General features: G+C 33.3%; 3 protein-coding genes across 7 annotated transcripts in view; 2 read left to right on the top strand and 1 right to left on the bottom strand.

Annotated features, from left to right (window-relative positions):
* LOC132552879 (peptidyl-prolyl cis-trans isomerase) overlaps positions 1–23,554 on the top strand; it is a 513,126-nt gene that overhangs the window by 348,308 nt on the left and 141,264 nt on the right. The window lies entirely within an intron of this gene.
* Positions 758–11,275, bottom strand: LOC132552873 (dehydrogenase/reductase SDR family member 12-like). Of its 2 annotated transcripts, none has more exons than XM_060217065.1 (10): positions 11,159–11,275; positions 10,658–10,782; positions 8,165–8,298; positions 7,343–7,425; positions 6,000–6,095; positions 5,254–5,338; positions 4,902–4,963; positions 2,386–2,584; positions 1,696–1,833; positions 758–1,222 (listed from the first exon to the last, which is right to left on the bottom strand). In XM_060217065.1, exons 2-10 carry the CDS (start codon positions 10,711–10,713, stop codon positions 1,095–1,097), a joined length of 981 nt encoding a protein of 326 aa, XP_060073048.1. In that variant the 5' UTR covers positions 10,714–10,782; positions 11,159–11,275; the 3' UTR covers positions 758–1,094. The 2 variants fall into 2 exon arrangements, with proteins under 2 accessions (XP_060073048.1, XP_060073049.1); XM_060217066.1 differs by having other exon boundaries at positions 10,658–10,736.
* Positions 11,373–23,554, top strand: part of LOC132552893 (AP-1 complex subunit sigma-2) — a 40,085-nt gene continuing 27,903 nt past the window's right edge. For 3 of the 4 annotated variants that reach the window (XM_060217087.1, XM_060217090.1, XM_060217089.1), the window contains exons 1-4: positions 11,373–11,493; positions 18,784–18,962; positions 20,014–20,122; positions 20,762–20,899. In XM_060217087.1, the coding sequence (XP_060073070.1) occupies positions 11,491–11,493; positions 18,784–18,962; positions 20,014–20,122; positions 20,762–20,899 (429 nt within the window). In that variant the 5' untranslated portion in view covers positions 11,373–11,490. Of the gene's footprint in view, positions 11,494–16,945; positions 17,068–18,783; positions 18,963–20,013; positions 20,123–20,761; positions 20,900–23,554 lie in introns of all 4 variants that reach the window. The other variant, XM_060217088.1, reaches the window with a different exon arrangement.

Raw genomic sequence — 23,554 nt, 5'->3', positions numbered from 1 at the left:
TTTCCCTGTGTTAGGTTTGGTACATTACTGATAGCTCAACTGGTTTCCCTGTGTTAGGTTTGTTACATTACCGATAGCTCAACTGGTTTCCCTGTGTTAGGTTTGTAACAATACTGATAGCTCAACTGGTTTCCCTGCATTAGGTTTGTTACATTACTGATAGCTCAACTGGTTTCCCTGTGTTAGGTTTGTAACAATACTGATAGCTCAACTGGTTTCCCTGTGTTAGGTTTGTTACATTACTGATAGCTCAACTGGTTTCCCTGCATTAGGTTTGCTACATTACTGATAGCTCAACTGGTTTCCCTGTGTTAGGTTTGTTACATTACTGATAGCTCAACTGGTTACCCTGCGTTAGGTTTGTTACCTGAAACTGAATTTCAAGAGAATTCAGTTAATAGATATTAGCTGCCTTACAATCCATGAAGTTACTTGTTTATATATAATTACTTCTGACAAACTTTTCTGTCATAATCAATATCTTTTCAAGATTCTACAGTTGTACAATGTTTCAAGACTATCGTAACAACAATTCATAACTCCCCCCAGGGTACCAATGATACATTAAGTATGCAACATTATTGCTAGTTAAACAGACAGTTATATAATAAAGACACAATGTTACCGGTTATAGAAATGTGAAAAGACAAAAGTCAAGTAGAAAGAAACATCTATGTCCTTTGATTAACAGTTAATGTCAATCTATTAATAAAATTAACAATAAATCACATTTCAAAAATAACTTAAACAAATAACAACTAGTATACTAATATTTATATAAATTCATCACGCACATGATACGTATTTGGTTTCCGTAGGGTAAGACACTTTACCCTAATTGTTCTGGATGTGATGGGCCTTGCGAATGTTGTTCAGACAGGTATTACATGAAATCCCTGTCTCAAAATGATCAAGACTGTTCATGGAGAGGTATGATCAAGACTGTTCAAGGAGAGATAAACTCACATGCATGTTATCACCAAAAATTGGTCATGTGACATCTAGTAGAAAATTGTTGAGAATGTCATGAAGACAATATCAGAAAGTGCTAGGATTTATCTACAATAATTGTCAGATAGAGATGTCAACAGATGTTAAGAGTCAGGGCTCTCAACAAGAAACTGCTGAGCGATGTTGTCTAATTTTTGCATGAAAGTTGTCTCCTCATCTGCCGTCGACTTGGTCCAGGCCAGTGGTAGATGTTTGGATACTGATTGCCTATCTGTAAAAATTAAAAACAAAATCTGGAAATATTAAAGAATACATGAAAAAGTGTAAACATGAGAGTATGAAATGAATAAAGGAATAGAAACATTGAATAATGAAGAATGCATCGGAGTAGTTACCTTTACTAACACTTTGTTCCTAACTGAATATTTTCCGTAAAGTTTTTTCCTGGATGTTGCATTTTTCTAACATCCTTTATTTCACTATGTTTGATAAACCTCCTTCTGCCGTGTCGATGGTAGATCATTTATTTTTGTTGGTATCATGAGTACTTAAATCCATACATCCACACAGTAATACACTATTCATAATTTGATAATCAGGTGCTCCAGAAAAAAGCAATCTTTGAAAAAACAATTTGAGCAAATGAGAATATCAGATTTTACACGACTCTGATATGTGGTCTAGTTTTACTCTGAAGAGATTTCATACAATTGTAATAGGCTTGTCAGACGAGCAGTTACCAACCTTGGTAAAAAAGGCCACTGTCCAATGAAGGTACAGAATCTGACACTGCAAGCCATACAACGGTATCAGCTCCCTCTTCTGGAGTCCGCAGTCGAGTTTTCATCTTCTCGTAAAAGTCAGGCATAGAGTTTTGTACCGCTAAGATAAGACCAAACATTCTTTACTTCATTATGTAACAGAATTTGTCTACCTGTCCTATGCAGGACAAATACAGTTTCACAAAACTATTTCAATGCTATTCGGTTTGAGAAATTGATACTGGTAAGTACAGCATTTTGGAGGGATATCTATTTTGTTATTTTTCCAGGATGGAAGAAAACCACAAAAATTCACACCTTCAAAAAAATTACTGATAATGAAGAGATCAGCAGTAATCATTTCACTCCCGAAAAAATCAAACTTGTTTGCTTCATTCTTTGGGTACAACCACAGAAATGTGAACCATCAAAAACAACCTATTTTATAGTTATCCATCTCTGATACACATATCTAACAAATTTCTGTATTCATAAGTAATTTCAATGTACAGATTTGTAAATGATTTTGAAAGAATAAGTTATAACAGCGATAAATATGTATATAAACATTTCTGTATCAAGAACTGATTATGAAATAATCATAAATTTGATTGTTAGAATTTATCTTAAGGTACAAACTTTCTGATTAAAAATAACACTGAATTTACTATACCTGGCGTATCTGCCCAACCTGGGTGCATGCAGGAAAAATGGATGTCTGGATACTTTTTAGCATACTGTTCAGTCATAACAACCTGTTGACGTTTGTTTTGAGCGTATGCCATAGTTCCATCAAATGGATTCATTTTTTCAAACTGTAGATCAGAACCATTCAGTTTCTGGACAAGCATACCACCAGAGGTAACAGTTACCTGTACACAATTAAAACAACAAACTGTAAACAAAAACCTCTGACGACTCATTATAACACTTTTGTTTGTTTCAGATCCACAGAGGAATCTTGGCTGGTACCATGATCTTTGTCAGTTATGTTCAATTTTCCCCATGCTTCTCTTCTTCCTGGTCAGTCCCATTATAGACAATGCACAACTAAGGACAAAAGAAGGCTACCTCTGGAATTTTGAAAATTATTCATCCGTTCTTTTCCTGAAATAGCTACGACAACCTATGACTAATAATTCAAGATGGCAGCCTGTTGCCCCCCCCCCCACCCAACCCCCGCCCCCTTTCATCTTTTTTCTCATCAGTCCCAAAATAAACATTACACAACTAAGGACAAAAGGAAACTTATATTGTAAATCTGAGAATTATGCTTCCTCTATTTCTCCAGAAATAACAAAAGTTTGCTATTTCTGTAGAAATCAAATATGTTTGCCGGTCTGCAATATTGTTTTTCCAATTATTCCCAAACTCAAGAGAGCACAAGGGACCATGGGAATTTACAAATGAAATTTCTGACTTTTTACTGAAAAGGGAGGTAATCAAGTGACCTACAATAGCCTGAAAATAAAAATAATTGAGAAAATATATAAAAAAACCCCCGAACTGTCATCCTGAGGATTGTAAAACCCCAGAACTGTCATCCTGAGGATTGTAAAACACCAGAACTGTCATCCTGAGGATTGTAAAACCCCAGAACTGTCATCCTGAGGATTGTAAAACCCCAGAACTGTCATCCTGAGGATTGTAAAACCCCAGAACTGTCATCCTGAGGATTGTAAAACCCCAGAACTGTCATCCTGAGGATTGTAAAACCCCAGAACTGTCATCCTGAGGATTGTAAAACCCCAGAACTGTCATCCTGAGGATTGTAAAACCCCAGAACTGTCATCCTGAGGATTGTAAAACCCCAGAACTGTCATCCTGAGGATTGTAAAACCCCAGAACTGTCATCCTGAGGATTGTAAAACCCCAGAACTGTCATCCTGAGGATTGTAAAACCCCAGAACTGTCATCCTGAGGATTGTAAAACACCAGAACTGTCATCCTGAGGATTGTAAAACCCCAGAATTGTCATCCTGAGGATTGTAAAACCCCAGAACTGTCATCCTGAGGATTGTAAAACACCAGAAATATACAAAGATCCTACATATCACTTATTTAACCTTTGCTGATGCTGAGATTTTACCTGTCATTTATTTCAGTTTTAGTCTCAAAGACCTCAACATTTTATGTACATTGTGTAGGACTTCACTTTTCCCCTGACGTGTACCTTGTCATCGCCTAAACTTGATTAGAGTACAAATTGTTATCCTATCTATTTTATGTCCTCCAATTAAAAAATTTACATAAATATATATGAACGAAAAAAAAGAACTGTGCAGTTGAAGTGGCAAAGTTTACATTCACCTTTGCTTGCACAAAGACCAGTAAAACTCAATGTAAAAGAGTTGAAATTAAACAAAAATCAAAAATTGAATTTAGTATCCCCCTATACCAAATTTTGTTAATACTCCATGAAAAATTTGATTGCCTTTTTTATACAAAAGCAGATAAGAATTAGACAATATCTGAATTTCAACCAAAAAGAGACCACAATTTGCTTCAGCTTAGTTGCCATGACAATACCTATAAAAACTTTTAGTAGTAACCTATGGTAATGTTTGGCATCCCCTAATGCGATAATATCTAAATTCTTATTAATCACAGGCCAGGACCAATTTGACCATAGACAAATAATAAAATCTGTTGAATTATCAAGGAGTAGTGGCTACTTATAGTAAAACTGTTTACATTTACCAATACCATGGCAACCAAAATTTTGAAAAAAAAATGCAAGCACATCTACCTATGGTCCTTTATATTGATAGGACGTTTCATTTGAATCTGTTCATTAGTTTAGGAAGAGTTCTCAAATACAATATTGCAGATGACAGACATACAGAGTGATTGGATTGCATATTCAAAATCAAATAATTATTTGCACTGACATCTTCCCTTAGATGAGAATTTCATAGGTACATTTATTCTGTCTTTTTGAAATGCAGAGTTATCTGTCCTTGTGGGAAGATATTGATTATTAAGTTTGCATAATAAAATCCTGTCGTTTCTTATGTCACTCTCGCAAACAAATTATGTAATAATCAATACCTACTTCCAAGAGCAGAGAACTCTGCATTACCAAAAGAGAAGTAGAAAAAAATTGATGATTTCATCATCATTCTTTATTCCACGAATGTGTTTGCATTATTTTTCACTTATCCACAATGCTGTGCTGTTGATACTTACCACTCTGGATTTCTCTTGTTTTGACAGCAGTGGTATTAGAGCAGTTGTCAGCATATGTACACCTGTAAAACATCGGTAAAAACATAAGGTCACTTCAACGGCATATTGTTTTGAATGGTTCTTATTTTTGCAGATTTAACAAGAATTTAAAGCAAAATGTAAACGGTATATTTCATGGAAGTCTTGAAATGAGCTTAATAACTAAAACATACAAATGGACTTAACTGACATACCCAGTGTGTTAGTGAAAGCTCATCATAAATAAAACATACAAAAGAATTCAATTGACATACCCAGTGTGTTAGTGAAAGTTCATCATAAATAAAATGTACACAAGTACTAACTGACATACCAAGTGTATTTGTGGAAAAGTTCCTCTCTAGTCCATCCTCAGAATTAACTGTTCTTGTGTTGACCATACAACCAGCATTATTGATCTGGTAAGCAAAGAGGATATAAATCTAGTGAATGTTTCCCTGAGTTCCAAGGCAGAAATTAACCTTCTATTTTTATATACAATACTTAAATATCAGCCAAGAAGCTTTATGGCACTAGACCATTGAAACACTTATCTCAAGCAACATAAAGATCTGTTTCAAGTTAATATCACACTGACAGTTGACTTCAACCTGAACAAACGTTTCCCTGCACACATATTGTCAACGTACAAATTGTATGTTACATTCAAAAGCTTGAAGATTTTAATATATTGTACGTAATTTCTCTCTTGTGGCTTTATATGTAGGCCAAGGTTACAAAAAAAAACATAAGCAAATTACTTTTGAGGCAATATCCTTCCACTTACCAAAGATACCATCAAGCTCTACATTTTATAGTGTACAAGACTACAGCAAATAGATTGATCACTCGTAATCTAGTGATATCATTTCAAATGTTACACCTAGGAATATTTAATTTCAGGCAAAAGTGTTTTAACTATTAGTTTGAAAATGATAAGTTTTTCTCTACAACACTGCATGTTTAGAACCATCAGTGTTTTCTACAATTGACATGAGATAATCATTACATGGCACATTAATTCTAAATTTACAGAGCAAAAACCTTTTTTCCCCCTACAGAATTCTGGAATATAATTACCAAAACATTCAGAGGCTTCCCTGATGAAATAAAGTTCTGAGCAAATCTGGCAACATCCCTCGGTTTAGACATATCAAGTATATGTAGCTGTACATCCTGAAATGATACAAAAAGCACCGTAAAGATTTCAGTCAGGGGAGATAACTTTATATCAATTAACCTTGGAGAACTTTTAATCTTATTATTTTTAGATCAATTAATGCAGCTGACCTGCCAATCTAAATCCATTGTTAAAAGTTTGAATGACATCTTTTATAGTTAATTTTAAAATCTATATCAAGACTGAACGGTTAGAATCATATTGTATTTTGCTTATTTTTTATTATTCATACACATAAGTAAAGTCGGGAAAGCTTGAACGCTATTTGTTTCATTTTCATAAGCAATAAATGACTGATTGTAATTAGTTTTTGACAGATTAACAGTAAAACAGAAAAAAGCTGTTTCTCTTATTGGAAATAAAGTAATGTTTATATAATTATCTTCATAACAAGTAATTTGTAGTCATTTAACCAATATATATACAATATATGACCTCAATACTCAGTATACAAACCTACACATTTTATCTGATGGTTAAAATCTCTTTAATCTACCAACCTCTAAATAAACAACATTGCATAAAGAATCATATGGTATACTGGGCATAAATATTTTAAAGATAAGAAAACTGTTGTGCAAAGACATTAATGAACTCTGCTGATTCATTAGCTTTTTTTTTATCATACAATCCTTCACTCTTAATCTAATAATACTGATGTATTACCAGGCATGACATTTTGTAATTAATGTTTTTGACAATGATGGAAACTACTTCAGTGAATACACAGTGAATACATGTTAAAGTTACATTAAAATAAAAACAAAGTGAGCAGGGGCTCACATAGATATACCCCCTCAACCTTCAGCTTTTCTTCTAATCTAAAACTATTACATAGTAAATCTTTTAAGGGGTTAACAACACATCTTGTACTCAAGCTTTTTGTTTCAAAAATCATCAAGGGTGACTTTTGACCTTTACTCTTGACTGATGACTGTCAAAATCTAATCAGACATGTATAGGGCAGCTTATATGTCGACCAAAAAAAATTGACAGAATGACAAAATAATTAAAAAAAAAAAAAAAAATGAAGCACATTATCTGGACATTGGTTCTGAGCTGTTGATGTATTTTGGAATGGCCATTTTGTCGAGGTGTGATACAAGAACTATTGACCTATGTGACCTCGCACCCTGATAATTTGGGATTTTGTACATACAGTGGGTACCAAAATAGCTTTGATTGCATTTATCCTCACATAACTGCAACAAACCTAGCTACAGCATCAGGGTAATATACAAACCTGGTTTTGAGACTCTTCCTTGACAGCCTGACGAGCTTCTTCTCCACGCTTTGGATCCCGACAAACCATGTGCACAGTTCCTCCTGAAACAGCGCATCTACGACATTATTTAACACTTCTGACTATAAGTAAACATACAAGTCTGATTGAATAAGGTTTCACACGAACCTCAGAATATTACATATATTCATCCTTTCTAAACAAGAGGTCAGTTAGGGCCTTTATGGTCAAGCTGTTCATCTCACTGTTTTAAATATCAAAGATGGTTTCTGATTTTTCTGGACAGAAAATTTACATTATTGATCTAAGAAATTTATTTTTTATATGACATCATCATCTAAGTGAATTCTTAACTATGAAAATAATAATAATAACAATACTAAAGATTTTTTAGAATCAATATGGACAGATTTGTATACAAAACATATGACTATATGGCACATATAACATGTTATACATAATCAGGAATAAGTTGTTAGCTATATCTTTAATGTATCAGCTAATTATAATTATTAATAAAGACAAAAGTACATATATCCTAGGATTTCCCAAAAAAGCCTTAAAACGCTTATTTCCATTGGGGTCCTCAAAATGGAGTTACAAATGTATTTCCCTTTTTAATATACATAATAACTATCTTGTTTCTCTTGCATTCTGTTTTGAAAGTGACGTTTCACAGGTTTTAAACTTAAGCTTGTTATATATACTTTTAATATAATCTGGAAGAGAATTCCATTCTTTTGCGCCTGTAAAGTAGAATGTTGTAGATTCTTTACCTTGTACTAATGGGAGACTACTTCTTTGAAAGTTGGACATGCATACCTTTTTTAGCAATGGCCACAGCAGCACACTTCCCTATCCCACTATTGGCTCCAGTGATCATGTAACTTCTTCCTGATACATCAACATCAAGGTCAGAGGCCTTAAAGTCCTTACTAGCACTGGCATATCCTCCCCTGCAAAAATTCAAACCTTCTCACTCAGAATGATACATATCCTCCCCTGCAAAAATTCAAACCTTCTCACTCAGAATGATACATATCTTTCCCTGGAATGGTATACTGTAAAATAAATAATTTTGGGGGAGAATTGGTTAATTGTGTTGGTGATCTTAATAAACGATTTGTATTTCTCTCATCCTAGACATATATAGATAAACACTTTTTTCCAGGTGTGAGATTTTCTACACTCATCCTAGATTGAGACAAGCTATGTGTGTTCTTCGCAAGTTCTGACTACAATTGAGGTGACATCAATCACGTCACCCGGAAGTGGAACTAGAATTATATCATGTTTATTTTTGTTTACACACAATATGCTTTGTCTTGCACTTGGACAAGGAAAACGGGTTAGAGAAAATAATCTTTCACAACCTCTGGGTGAGATTATTAAGTTTTCAAACATGAGTACTTGAGAGATTGATAATCATCCCTCAAGGGTTGAGATTCCCTAATCACATCCTATTATGGGTGAATGATTCTATAAGCCCATGAACTGTTAATTAGAATCAGAACAATTATGAAGCTATATTTATATTATATATGCATCAACAAAATCATGTGTCCATGAAAAAATTATTTTCAAAAACCCTGAAAATTGAGTCCCACAAAAATATATGATTTTACAGTATCAAGCTATCTTTTTATGAACGGCAAAGAGCTAAAAATCATCCAAAGTTTTTCCACCTTTAAACAGGCTTTGATATCACCACCTGTAATTGTCCCAGTTTTCTCTTTGAATTTTAATTGGATTCACTGTTCTTTCTAAACCTTTCATCTATACTATATTTGATCCAATACATTACAGAACAGTTAAATTACTGGTAAGCAATATATCACAACTGCATATAGACATATTATAGTATATACCTGGTAATACATTTTATAATATCAATTTTGAGCAACCCTTTTTCTTGGCCATTTCAAATATGTAAAGTTGAGAAACACATCCATACATGTACATAAAAAATACCTAGAGGGCCATACCACTGTTTATACCATATAATTTGGCATTTGTGGCAATTTAAATTGTGATATGCTGCCACACCAGGTATTTTTACATATAATTGTACAAACTTTTTAATTGGATGTGACACAAGATAGAAAAATGTGGTTCTGACAATCTGTAAAATGACGCTTAAGTAGATTTTTGTTTAATCAGTGTCTTTGAAGGAGAAATACATTTATAAATGTAGGAGAATTCCCATATTTCTGAAATCTGCTTTATCTTTTGAAAAAAAAAGTTTTTATATTTCCTTAGAAAAATTTAGGCAACACTAATCAATAATATGTACAAATGATTTGTTGACCGATCTTTGATGTACACTGTTTATTGATTACTAGAGAGTATTTCTGATTCCTACTTAACACTAGACGGTACCTGTTACATTTAATTATTGTACTGTACATAAAGCTGGCTATATAAATTACTTGGCGTATAATTCGGCCTTTGTGTAAACATAGGGATATATGTAGCTTGATTAATTTATGAATTTTTCATAAGAGTATATCAGCTGACTTATATCATAACGGACAAGAATGGTATTTAGGCCAAAACAAATATTGCTATGTTTCCACAATTGGCTTGACTAGGTACACAGAATATATATGGTATTTAATTTTTCTAAGTATTTGCACAAACTATAAACACTATGTTCAACCTAATTTGAAAAATTTCAAATATCATTTAACAACAGTTTCCAGAAATGATCTTAGCATCTCCAATTCCACGATCTTCATAGCATGTCGTGTAAGTTTGCTCTCCTCTCTTTCCTCCAAGATTTGGTACATTTCAAGCTGAACGAATTAAAAGACTGCATTTTTTTTCAAGAAAAGAAACCTTAATATAGAGTTCAAGATCCATCCACTAGATATAATCTACAGATGTCATGATCAGTTTCAAGGTGGCTACCAGCTGTCTGTCATTTTTCTTCTTTCCATCTAAATCTTCAATATGCACCAAAGAGAATCTATGTAAAAAGTTAGAATAACAGAAAATTTATGAACAAAATTCAAGTTTTCTTTTCTTTAATTTTTAAACCTAAATCATGGACCATATGCCCCAACAAGCACCATTTCTTTTAAAAATACTGTCAAAATTCAAGATGGCTGCAAGTTTCTCATTTTGGTTCTGTAATGCCTAAAAATACAAATGATGATCCAAGATTAATCTAATACTTTCTGATGTTGTAATAACAATTCTAACTGTCAATATAGCTGCCATCATCTACCACCATTATTTCAAACAATCAAACCTTGACAGACATGATGATGATAATGATGATTATGATAACTTTCTAGTGAAAACATTACTTACTTTGTGTATTCCTTCAGTCCTTTCATGAACCAAACTGCATTTCTGAAGAAGGACATATCTGTACAGCTACCAGTCTTTCCTGATAATGTTCCAGTAAGCCTCTAAAACTTTCTGTTTATATCAACCTGGTTACAAAACATGTTCTTCATTTCACCACATTTTATGAGAAGCAAAAACTCTCTAGTATTTAAATATACTATAGTGTTAACGTTGTCTAACTTGTTTTGAAAAAAAAAACACATTAATTATACGTATAATGAGATTGCATGAAATCCGCTTATGCCTTGGTGTATTATAAAGTTATTAATTAAAAATCATTAATTCTGTGTTCTATGTCATAATCGATTTTTATTTAGGCCTAATGATCTTGCTTAACACGCTTGATCAATACAACCTGAATTTATATTAAATCAGCTGATCACACATGCAAAATATAGTTAATGCAAGTATATGTAATCAGCTCATTGGTTAACACTGCATGAGAAAAAAAGAGTAACTCACCAAACAATAAACAAATACTAGAAGTGTTAGCGTCCAAACGTCACATTTTGGACCGAACGGTGAAGCAGTGAGCACTACCTGACTGTGTCAAATTGCGTGAAGAATTATGCAAGCATGGGTGGTTCATTGTTTTGTTTTAAACGTCATGACTTCTGTACCGGATGTCAATAATGGATGACGTAAAACACAAATGCTGTAACCGGAAAAGCAACGCGGAAAGAGAGGTGTTGGCAAAGAGAATGCTAAAGTAACATAAATTAGTGGCCATCTATGTCTTTCGAGACATTTTAATTATTTTGATATAGAAACGGTTTTGCACAACAGAACTAAATATGGTAAGTGAATGGTAACGAATCTGAAATGTAGCCCATAAATTGAAGCCGGCATCATGTCGGATATGGGGAGGTGGTGTTGGCCATCTATCATCTGGCAATTATGGGGTGAAGGTAGGCAAGTGCTATTAATATGGCTTAACTATATGCATCATGCAAGTCTTTTTCACGCTTTGCTGATTGTCATATCCAATAAGCATAAATAATGAGACACAATTTCAGATTACGTTAAATGCTGAAATCTTGAGATCGTTCCTGATCGTTTCGGAATTCAGTCGTTCCAGTGTTTCGGCAATTCTGATATTTTCAATTTCTGCACTATGACCGAGATGCCTCGATTAGCTACTTTCTAAATTACTTTTCGGTATCCCTTGATATTTAATATCACATTTTGGTCAGTTGTTATTTGATCATCAATTAAGTCTTGTCATGCCTATTTATGACTATTTTGATAGTGTATTGAAATATACACTGTGTATACAGACAATTTAGCTGCTTAGTACATAGCATAGTGAGCTTTTGTGGCTGTCAGCTGAGTGTCATTTACATGTTTATTTTCAAAAGTTAAGCAACAAAAGGTATAGTTAGAAATAGACTAAATAGTTGTTATTGTGGTGAGAAACTTTTGAAATGATGACAGTTTTAGTCAAGTCATCAGAATGTCTCATACAGTCAACATAGCAGCAATTGTGAAACTTATAACTGGCCATAACTCACCTGTTCAACGATCTTTGTATATCGATATCATCATATGCAGGGCTCTCGATCTGCTAGATTTGGGGCCAATATTTGGCCCCATTCCCAATGCAAAATAGTATCTTTTTTTTCCCAATTTAGACCCCAAGTTTTACAAATTCTAAGGAAAACACCATTATTTTTCCCAATTCTAAGGGCCCAGGGCCCCAGTCCCAAAATGGGGTGTGAGAGCCCTGATATGTGTCAGATTTTACATGGAAAAGTATCTATAATTGGGCAGAGTTAAACTCATTAATGAAATATTAACCACAACAGCAAAGTGTTGAATATTTGATCTAGTACCAAAAAAATTCAATTTGTTAGCAATCATTTCAACTTGGTAGGCTTTCTCCTGAAGGTGACGAAATACCTAAAACTTACCCGAAACTCATAAAATATTTTCAAATATGATAGATAATGCTAAAATTTACATTTGTGTTGTTGTCAAGTCGCTTTTGGCTGTATAGCACTGAACGCCCCCAACAATGGGATAGGGAGGGAACAACAAAAAGACATCTTGGCAGTGATTTTACTAGATCGACAGCCTTAGGCTCACAATTAACAAGGATATGTTAATTAATATAATAAATAATGCCCATCAATTACGCTCTGGCTTAATTAACTCTATCTTAACAATTTGTAAGAGATAAGAGAGGCATCAATACATGTATCATTGAAATTTACAAAGGTATGATATACATTTTTTTGAATTAATATAAACACATATATTTCACATTTATTTTTCCAGGATTTACACAGAATGTTCACATTTCCATTCAGACTTTCACTGAACCGCATGTGATATACATGCATGTAACAGTGTGTGTTAATTCCTGGTGCCTTTAAGTGCTGCACAGCCTAATCTGATATGAGAATGAGATAAACTCAATACTAATGTTGAAAATTTCAATGTTATCTTTCATATTTGGATACATCTTACTAGTTTTTGGTGGTTTTGGGTATTTCACCTTGCTGTTCTACATTGAGGTACCCTTTCGTATCAGAATATTTGTAGAAGTTGAAATTCAAGTGTTTGATTTTTCCCCTTTCAGACACATATTCACCTGTTGCAATATAAACTGTCATTTTTAGCCATGACATCTTGTTGCATATTGACGAGTTATCTCATTTTGATTCAGATGTACAGGATTCATGAAGAGAACAACTTCGCTGTCATGATACATCCTATTGCATGGGTGACTGGTCTATTATATTTTGATGTACATTTGTCTTACATGTTATTGATGATAAAGTATAAACCATGGGTTTTCTCGTTATTCTGTGATGTTTCCTTAGACAAGTCTTGTTACAGCTATTTCTTGAGAATTAAGTAGTGGATGGATCTTTAACAAATTTTATATGAAGGTTCCCCATATTTCCTAACTATAAGGTTCCCCATATTTCCTAACTATGCCTCATTTATTTTGGAATTGATCAGTAAAACATAATGGTGGACTGCCTACCATCTCAGACCTGAAAATTAAAAGTTATCATAAAGCTATTTCTTCAAAAGAATTTTTAAATTTCATATAATTATTATCAGAAACATTGGAAAGATGAGAAAAGGACAGAAAAGATCCAACTTTTTAAAAACGATGAGAGATCAAAGAGTGGTGGATGACAAGATCCTTTTTGAATCAGTTGTTGTAATTGATTGATATTTCACTGAATCGAGTACAAAGTACTGAAATAACATTATTGCCAAATTTTAGGTTTATTTTGGAATTGACATCTTCACCATCTATAAAAATGTTAAAAGCAGATAGAAATGGAAATTCCCTACAAAAGACTGTTTTAATGTTGGAAGTTGAATGACCTGATTTTTAGGTCACCTGTGACAAAGTCTCATGGTAAATTATGAAAATGACTTTTTGTCCAGCACTGTGCATCATAAACTTTAAACATTTTAGCTCACCTGGCCCAAAGGGCCAAGTAAGATTATGTCATAGTGCTGCGTCCGTCCGTCCTTTCGTTCTACATCTGTCAATTTTTCATTTAAACAACTTCTTCTGAAATACCAAAAGGCATCAAGTCATCATATTTGTCAGGATAGTTCCTTTGATGAAGCCCAGCAAAATTTGCGAAAAGAAACGACCTTGACTCATATTCAAGGTCACAGAGGTCAAATGTGTTAAAATCTTTGAACGACTTCTCCCCAAATACCGAAAGGCCTAGAATCATTAAGCTAATATGTTACTCTTTAAGTGTCCTACAAAGTTTGCTAAAAGTTAAAATGACATTTTCTGATTATCCAAAACATCTAGGATAGTGATATTAAATAGGTTCTCAATGATGCCGAGTAATATTTGAGAACAGAAATGACATTGACCAATATTCAAGGTCACAACAGTCAAATGTGTTAAACCTTTGAACAACTTCTGATTAACCTAAAAGCCTAGGATCATAATATTTTGCCAAAAGGTTCCCTAATTGGTGCCCACATAGTGTGTGAAAAAACAGCTTGACCCATAATGATATTTAAGGTCATTGGTGTTAAATTTGGTAAAATAGTAAACAACTTCTTCTGATTAACCAAAAAGCCATCATATTTGGCCAGTAAAGGCTTATATACAAATATGTAGAACCTTCCTGACTTAATGAATGGGACATATTTGACTGGGAGCTTTCTTGGTATGATGTGGACAAAATTATAAAGACCTTTCACAGTGGCGTCACACTGTTCCCAAAAAATTAGATTGGGCCAAGCCCCCTGGAGGTCTGAGAGGCTTGAGCTAAGTAATGTGAAAAACTACATGTTAGCCAATTACTTATGTTCTATTCATAGCATTAAAATACAGAAAACATGATCAGAAAGAGAATTGCAAGAGTTTCATTTTGATTTAAGATTCTTCATAATTATAGCATAAATAAATAAGAAATTCTAAGTTGATCCCATTTGCTATGCAGTGTCTATAGGCCTACAGTAAACTGTTATCATTATATCTCCAGTAACAGGAGCTTAACTGACCATGGTGACATCACTAATGATATGCATGAAACATTTTATTATTGTTTTTGAGTTAGGATTATGGTTTATAATTACATGTACCTTAATTTTTCCTGTCTTTATATTTAATTTTTGATATATAATGTTGACTTGTGCAAGTCTCAAATATGTTGTATCTGTGTTTGTAAACAATGATCTAAAGGGCAAGTAAGCTTCTGCTGTATTGGGTCATCCGTCCAGCTATAATTAAGAGTTTTTCTGCTATATTGTTTGACCATCTTCTTTCCTTGATTTAAAAGAAAGCTATCAATTATATTTAACTGGAAACATCATAAGAAAGTCTCAATTCAACATTGTACAGATGAGGGGGCTGACTACTAAGGGACAGAACCCATATGGAGTAATTTGTCATATCGCTTTAAGCATCTACTGTGGAACATATGCACAGATATAGTACTGTTGGTCATAAAGATCCAGATGAGCGATACAGGCCCTCTGGGCCTCTTGTTTATTTCTTCTGAGAAACCATAGTACCGATTTCAATGGAATTTTGCAGAGATCTTCCATGGCCAAAGGTGCAACAATATATTGTAAATTATATGGTGGCCACGCCCCTGAGGGGTGGGACCAAAACTGTCAGATTGACTGAAAATTCAAAAATCTTCATCTCAATACTCCAAAAAAGGTGGAACTAAAAATTCTTTGTATACACAGTTTTGAGTGTAACCTCGCTTTAATTCAAATGTGTAAGAATCCTTATCAAAGGATGACAGTTACTGTAGTGTACAGTTTACATTTGTATTACATGTACAATGTAGTTCCAGTTACCTTGTTTTATTACTACTACAACATTACTTCTATGACATGTTACAAGAAGAATGACAGCATTTTAACTCAGGTCACTGTTAAGGTCCATGGGCCTCTTGTTTTTATATTTAAGATAGGATGTTCTGGAATTCAAAGCATAATGCATGTATGTGATGACTTGATGCCTCCTATTCCTGTCCTTATATAACCTTAAATGTTGATGTTAAACAATATAAACCCAAACAATCAATATAAACAACTTATTCAAAGTTTGCAAGTTTTTGTTTTTAGACATTTTCTGAAGTTTTGTTTATACAGAAATCAATGAAATATACCTGAGTTTATTTCTACATGAAATCACATTTAAAACACTAAGCTGTAATCACTGGTGATGGTTTTTGTTCCCTGAATTAGTTTTAAAAAGGAGATATTTAAAATCAAAATGTCTGCCACCACAATCATTTGGGTATATACTAAGCTCCCAAAACTTTCCCACTACATATAATCTAATGTTGGTATCCCTCATTTTTGAAGCAATTATTTTTACACTGCTGTACAAACAGTAAGGGGTGATATTTTATATCTGTACTGTGTTATTCTTACTATAATCATATATACTGTTATTTCAATTTCAAACTTACGTTTTTTTCTATAATTACCCGTCAGAATTTCGTAGCTCACAACTTCTTAAACAGGTGGTAACACATAGGTAGAGTAAATATTTGATGATTTTCTGGTCTGAATTTTTGGAGCATTTAAATTGAAAATTTTCTAAAAGAAGCGAAAACTTCATATGATGATCATTGATGACTTGTAGAATATTAAAGTTTGTATGATTTTGAAATGGTAGTTTTTATGTAATGCGATGTCTATACAGACAGAGCTGAAGTGGTGTTGTAGCAGCAGCCTGTATTTCCTGTTCATGATATCATATTATTGTAATGTTTTTCTGTTTCTCTTGTCTAGTATTAAAGGCATATACAAAGAGGTTGACAGCAGGATTCAGATTTGACGGGCGAGGGTATACATAGTGATACTACTATATTGACACTGTTGAGACACTTGGCAAGCTTTAACGTGCAGCAAAAGTATGTAGATTAATCAGCAAGCTCTCAGATATAACAGTTAGAAATCTCTGATGAAATATTTAGATTTGCTTTACTACTAATTTAATAAAGTGTTGTGTACATATGCGAGATTAAAAATCTAACTTTAATCTTATATTAGAAAATAATAAAATTTGTAATTATTTTGTACGAAAATTGCAATACAATGTTTAAAATTCCCAATCTATATTATATGCAGATTGCAATTCAATGCTCAAGACACATAGTACCATACTTAAAATCTAAATAGCTGATTTTACTTAACAACATAAAATAACTGGTTCATCACAGTATCAAGTCTATCATCCATCTACGTCTTCAAGGTTTCATTTCTTACATAGAATGTATTATATATAATTTGAAATAAAGAAAAAAATCTTTCTGAAAATTACCTTTAAATACATAAAGCTGTACAGTACTTGGCAGTACTTGAAATACTTACAATAATTGTGTCCAATTTCTGTACACATGTAAATTTAGTATTAGGGTTGCATTCATGTAGCTGGTAGAAACAGCTGGAGAGGTTGAACCTGTTAAAAAAACCGTCATGTACAGATCAGGACCAAGGCTAGTCTGCGGAATATTCTACACTTTCTGATTTAATGCCAAGCCTGCCTGAAACTAACTTTTTCAGAATTTAATCATAATGCAGGGTCAATGCACACACATATTTCAGGCAATGTTGTTACCCTTCTATGTACAAGGTAACAAAAATGGTACTTTCTTTTCAAATCATTGCTTGACAAGAAATTTCAAAACCTGTCATCTTTATTGTAGAATAATTGCAGATTGACTGAACTGTTTCAACTGGCCAGAGATATATAAATTATTGTTGTCGTATCTTATATATTTTAATCTCATCTGTATGCGTTTTTAAAGTGTCTTGATCTGCTCTTTTTGAAATTGATTTACAATTTATCATTGTAAAGCTAGGAATTCTGTTTTGTATGTGTGTGCTTGTCTTCTGATAGTCACTGACACAACAGTGGCTTATATATTTGTTTGAAACAGGATTAAGCTAACATGTAGCATGCTAGAGCAGTGTACTAATCTTACTGATACCACTCACCACATTTATACCTCACTTACTTCTACTACAGGAGCCATGTGTATGCATGTCTTACCCCAAATATTAATATGTATTCAGTATATAGCCAGGGCTATGGTTAAGCTGTAAGGAGCTCTTCTGATTGTAACAGGTTATTCTGTATTAAAATGCAGCTGCTAGGATTCAGAACTGGGATCTCTGACTCATTAGATATACCGTATAGCCTTATGCTCAAATGATCTAGCTAAAGAGAAGATCGAAATGATATGGTCAATGTGCAATAAATTACATTTCATCAATCTGTTTTGCCAGTGGTTTTCACAGTGTTGTGCTAATATCTGGTATTAAAACATCCCACATACAAATTCAAGGTGCCAATGTATTTAAATAAGCCCCTGTCTCCCAGTTCTAGGAGTATTGTGCAACATATTTTTGTAAGTCCACTGTCAGTGGTATAAAGGGGACAAGAAATTAGCCCTAACTCTCACATATGTAAAGACTTCCAGTGAGGTGATTATAACGATTTTGTCCTACCAACTTAATAATTGGCAAAAGTTAAATAAGTAACAATAAGAAAATACAGGCCAATCAAGCCTCTTGTTACATTTTTTTAAACACTTGGTTATTTTTTTCTTTATGCTTTTTTTTAGATGCAGTTTATGCTTCTGTTTAGTCGACAAGGCAAGTTACGTTTACAAAAATGGTACACGGCCCACACCGACAAGTCAAAGAAAAAGATCACACGGGAACTTATAACACTGGTGTTGGCACGAAAACCCAAGATGTGCAGCTTTCTCGAGTGGAAAGATCTGAAAATAGTGTACAAAAGGTAACAATGTGTAAAGTAAAGATGGTAATGTAATAAGTATTGACATGACAAAGAATACAAATTTACTGACATGACAAAGAATACAAATTTACTGACATGACAAAGAATAGAAATTTACTGACATGACAAAGAATACAAATTTACTGACATGACAAAGAATACAAATTGACTGACATCACAAAGAATACAAATTTACTGACATCACAAAGAATACAAATTTACTGACATCACAAAGAATACAAATTTACTGACATCACAAAGAATACAAATTTACTGACATCACAAAGAATACAAATTGACTGACATAACAAAGAATACAAATTTACTGACATCACAAAGAATACAAATTGACTGACATCACAAAGAATACAAATTGACTGACATCACAAAGAATACAAATTGACTGACATGACAAAGAATACAAATTGACTGACATCACAAAGAATACAAATTGACTGACATCACAAAGAATACAAATTGACTGTACACTGGGAAGTTTTCAGTGGTTATATGTGTTATCAGGATCTTGATTTGAGTTATGCAACCAACAATCTAGTTTAGAAGTTATTTAATAACTGATTGAACAAAAACACAAATAAATGGCACCTTTCAATACAAATATAGAATTAGATAGAGCCAAACAGTGATTTAAACTAGAGCCAAACAGTGATTTAAACTGAATAATTCAGCTCATTCATCCTGCTAGAACTTTTCAGTGATGCTAAAGGCCTAAAGTTTTGATATATGTACCAAGGACGCAAATTTTAAACAGTCTAGTTCAACTGGTATAAAGGAGGGGGAAAGGGAGGGGCTTAAATTTACTATTAATTTAAATAAAAAAGAGAATAAAAGATCGGTACATATCTATCTTCTGAAGTTTGCTAAGTATATTTTACATCAATTCAATTGTAGTGTTATATCAAACCTTCAGAAAGTTATGTTACAGCCCGGACTCCATCTTATGCTGTTTATTTGTTATTCCATGTTAATTTTATAAGCAGGTGATTCAAAATCTTCAATAACTTTATTAATGACTTTTTCTTGTTGTCAGATATGCCAGTTTGTACTTCTGTTGTGCCATCGAACCAGAAGATAATGAGCTTCTTACACTAGAAGTCATACACCGATATGTAGAGCTACTCGATAAATATTTCGGAAGTGTAAGTACAGGACTCTTGCAGCTACTGTTCTGAAAGATCTGTAGAAGTGGTTAATGTTTCTGTCGATATCGTGTTATTTCTGAGGAAAGAAGCAAGTCTCAAAAAGAAGATACCATGAAAACTGAATTAACAGAAAGTAGAAAAATATATTCACTTTGTTTCAAGATTTTGGAAAAATCATGGAAATTTTTACTTTTCAAAAACATCAATATGGACTATTGTAAGATTCGGCTAAAGTGATTTTATCAATTCATTAAAAGGTGTTGTGATTAATTAGTACCACATACCACCATAGACTCTGTCCATGATCCCAATATACATTGTATATGTGTGAACAAATTTTACAAGTTTACATTATATAACAGAAAAACAAAACAGGGATTAGTGAAGTGTTTTAGTGAGATTTTACTTAAATTGTCCCTCATTTGTAATGAGACTTGGCATTTCAGCTGAAAGGGGCAGATTATTGAATCAATTTAAAGAATCTGATCCCAAGGGATATACTTTAGTCATAACATGTTCACTATGTAGATTACCACATAGTTTTGTAAGATTTTTTTTTTTTTGAAATCGTGAAAACTCCAAATTACCCCAGAGTATGAAGTAAGTAACTTGGCCTGTTTGATTTCTATATTTCAGGTGTGTGAACTAGATATTATATTTAACTTTGAGAAAGCCTATTTTATGCTGGATGAGCTACTACTGGGAGGTGAGGTTCAGGATACCAGTAAGAAGAACGTACTGAAGGCGATAGCAGCACAGGATCTACTTCAGGAGGTAAATTACCGTCTTATTTGTTTATTACACACGATTCTCACTTGAAAAAAAAAACCCTGACTTGAAATCAAAACAACCAAAATTCCACACAAATTAATTTGATACTGAAACCACATCACACTTAGATGGAAACGAATTTGTGTACATGTGTAGGTAGGGAGTAAGTAGAAAACAAGTCTATGTACAGGTATAGCAGTAAGTAAATAGTTGTTGGCCCAGCAGACCATGTCTTTCACCTAGATGACTGATTCTCTGAGGTATTAGATCACCTGTCTGGCCCTGACTTTACTCCTGGTTAGAGGTTGATCTCTTGTAGTACGACCCTGTGTCAGCTAGCCATCTAGTGTGATTGGTATAAGGTAATATACCAGTTCTATATATATATTTATAATAGGTGATGGGTAAATTTGATTATGTAGGAAGACTTGTATCCCTGTTGTAGTCCAAGTATTTACAGACTAAAATCTCCAGGTAATATTTGTTATATGACACCGACTGAGAAAGCTTAGATACGTGTCCAGGAACTGATATTCTTAAGTTCAGTCCTAGAAGTGGACTTTAAGGCAAAATGTATTACTTTTAATTTTTTATGGTCTTTGTTACAACATTGTTTCGGGGTAGAGCCTACACCCTTTAGGTTTGGTTGGTTCCATGTAGCCATTGCCTGGACACCATCTGGTATGCATGGTGATAGAAGAATAGGGATAAACCCTAAATAGGATTCAATCGCAAAAAGTTCTAGATACATTAGGTTTCCTTATTTAGGATATATTGATAAGTTCCGCCCGAAAAAAGGACTGACCTGAAGTTATAAGTCCTTTGTTTGGGCGTAATTAGTAGACATTTCCTAAATCAAGAAAATTAAACTTATCCGGAGTTTGTGTATCGTTGTATATAAACGCTTGGTACATAGGAATATGGTATATAAAAATATTTATTAAATATAAAAACCTTTTCAGAAATCAAGAATACTCTGTGGATTTTTCTCAAATTTTTCTATGTTGACTCCTCTTAGTATGTAATTTAGTATGTTTTATCTTGCAATTGATTAGAAAAAAATGCCAGTTAGAATTGTCACATATAAGTACAGGATAGATCATTGTCAAAATTTCATATGCAAGCTGTGAATCAAAAATGCTTGATAAGGTAAAGAAGACAAAAACCAGGGTAAAGATTCAACTTATATGGAACCAAAAAAGAACATATACATGTGGATGTCAAGATCCATTTGGGATCTGCTGTTTTTAATACTACCATACTTTTTGATAGCTAGTTAGAGCTCTGTTAATTTAAAACTGGAATTAAAGAAGCAAATTGAAATGAGAGACCTATAAAGGGAGGCTTTCAATAATTGCTGAAAAAAAGAGGTAAAAAGACAAAATGATGGAGGTAATTTAACCTGTTAGTTTGATATTTACTGAATTAGGTCATGGGATCATGATAGTTCAGACAGTAGAACAGACCTACCTAAGTTAGATGGAGATCATAGGTTCATTGCTCCCTGCCTATGCCAGGTGAGAAACCTATCTGCTGATAGGGACCTTGGGCAACACATGTATACTTTATTCCAATAGCTCTGGATGGCATGTCAAGGGCCTCCTGTATGTTGTTCAGTGAAGTAGCCACCAGCTACTACAAAGAACACCCTATCTCAGAATGACCCTAGCTGTTCATTGGGCAATAGACCCAGCAAGCAAACACATGATTCAGATCTAGACATTGGAAGATAATTGTGACACTATATAAGCTGCACTGGTACATAATCACTGTTCACTTTGCATGTAGAGTGTAGTTTTAGTGTTAATGTATGCATGCACAAGCAAATTAATAATTGTTTCCTTCTAACTAGAATAATTAGGGGTGTGTGGATATAGGAATCCTGTATCAATGTCGTAAATGGTTCCAAACCAGAAGCTTGTAGAAATATTAGCTTAGTTATTGTAAGTTCATTGTCAAAAATTTCCGCCAATTCAGAGTATGAATCTTGGAAATCAAGTGGTAAAAGTCCTCTCATAAAGATCTGTTATTTAGCAATTCACCTTTAACTTCTTCACAATTATATCTTGCTATTAACCATGTAACATTTGTACACTTAACTGATTTTTTCCTGTTAGAAATGAGTTTTCAATTACAATGTATAAACTTATTTACATACGTATGTAATTTGTACACAATATTTTGCTTGGTAACTAAGAAAAAACATTAATGTCAGCCTTTTGTTTAAATGCAATGCTGAGTCAATTCATGCATTTTTTCACAAATTTGCTTAAATCAATTGACAGCGATTATTGAACTTAATTCATCAATTTTTTACAATTTTTTTAATTCTCTTTTTTGATATATCTGAAGTACAGATCAATTATAGGCTTTTTGACAATAAACAGCCATTGGTATGTACTTGTCAACACAAACAAAAACTGAAACATTTTTACTCCATCTTTTAATGACATTGTCTTTGTGTAAATATTTTTATTATAGTTTGATTTTAAAGCTGTACTTGGTTGCATGGTTACTTAAGGTTTTTACCAGTTAAAGCAAATCTTTACAAAACACACCAATGTGCAATGTATCCTGATATATACATACTTATCAATCTAGATATTTAATTCAGCAACCAGTGTGAGAAATTAGGATTAACACATATGGAGCAATTAT

The sequence above is a fragment of the Ylistrum balloti genome, unplaced genomic scaffold, assembly GCF_031769215.1.
Source record: "Ylistrum balloti isolate Yb309-2 unplaced genomic scaffold, AGI_CSIRO_Ybal_v1 Utg370284, whole genome shotgun sequence".
Lineage (NCBI taxonomy): Eukaryota > Metazoa > Mollusca > Bivalvia > Pectinida > Pectinidae > Ylistrum > Ylistrum balloti.
This window is presented reverse-complemented; position numbering and strand designations above follow the sequence as displayed.

Bases quoted from the DNA above. Each gene is read 5' to 3' on its own strand.
- LOC132552873 (XM_060217065.1), bottom strand. From the start codon at position 10,713: ATGTCCTTCTTCAGAAATGCAGTTTGGTTCATGAAAGGACTGAAGGAA. The intron at 7,426-8,164 runs GTATGCATGTCC...GCGCTGTTTCAG, and splicing joins TGTGGCCATTGCTAAAAAAG to GAGGAACTGTGCACATGGTT. The intron at 1,223-1,695 runs GTTGGTAACTGC...TAATTTTTACAG, and splicing joins CAGTGGCCTTTTTTACCAAG to ATAGGCAATCAGTATCCAAA.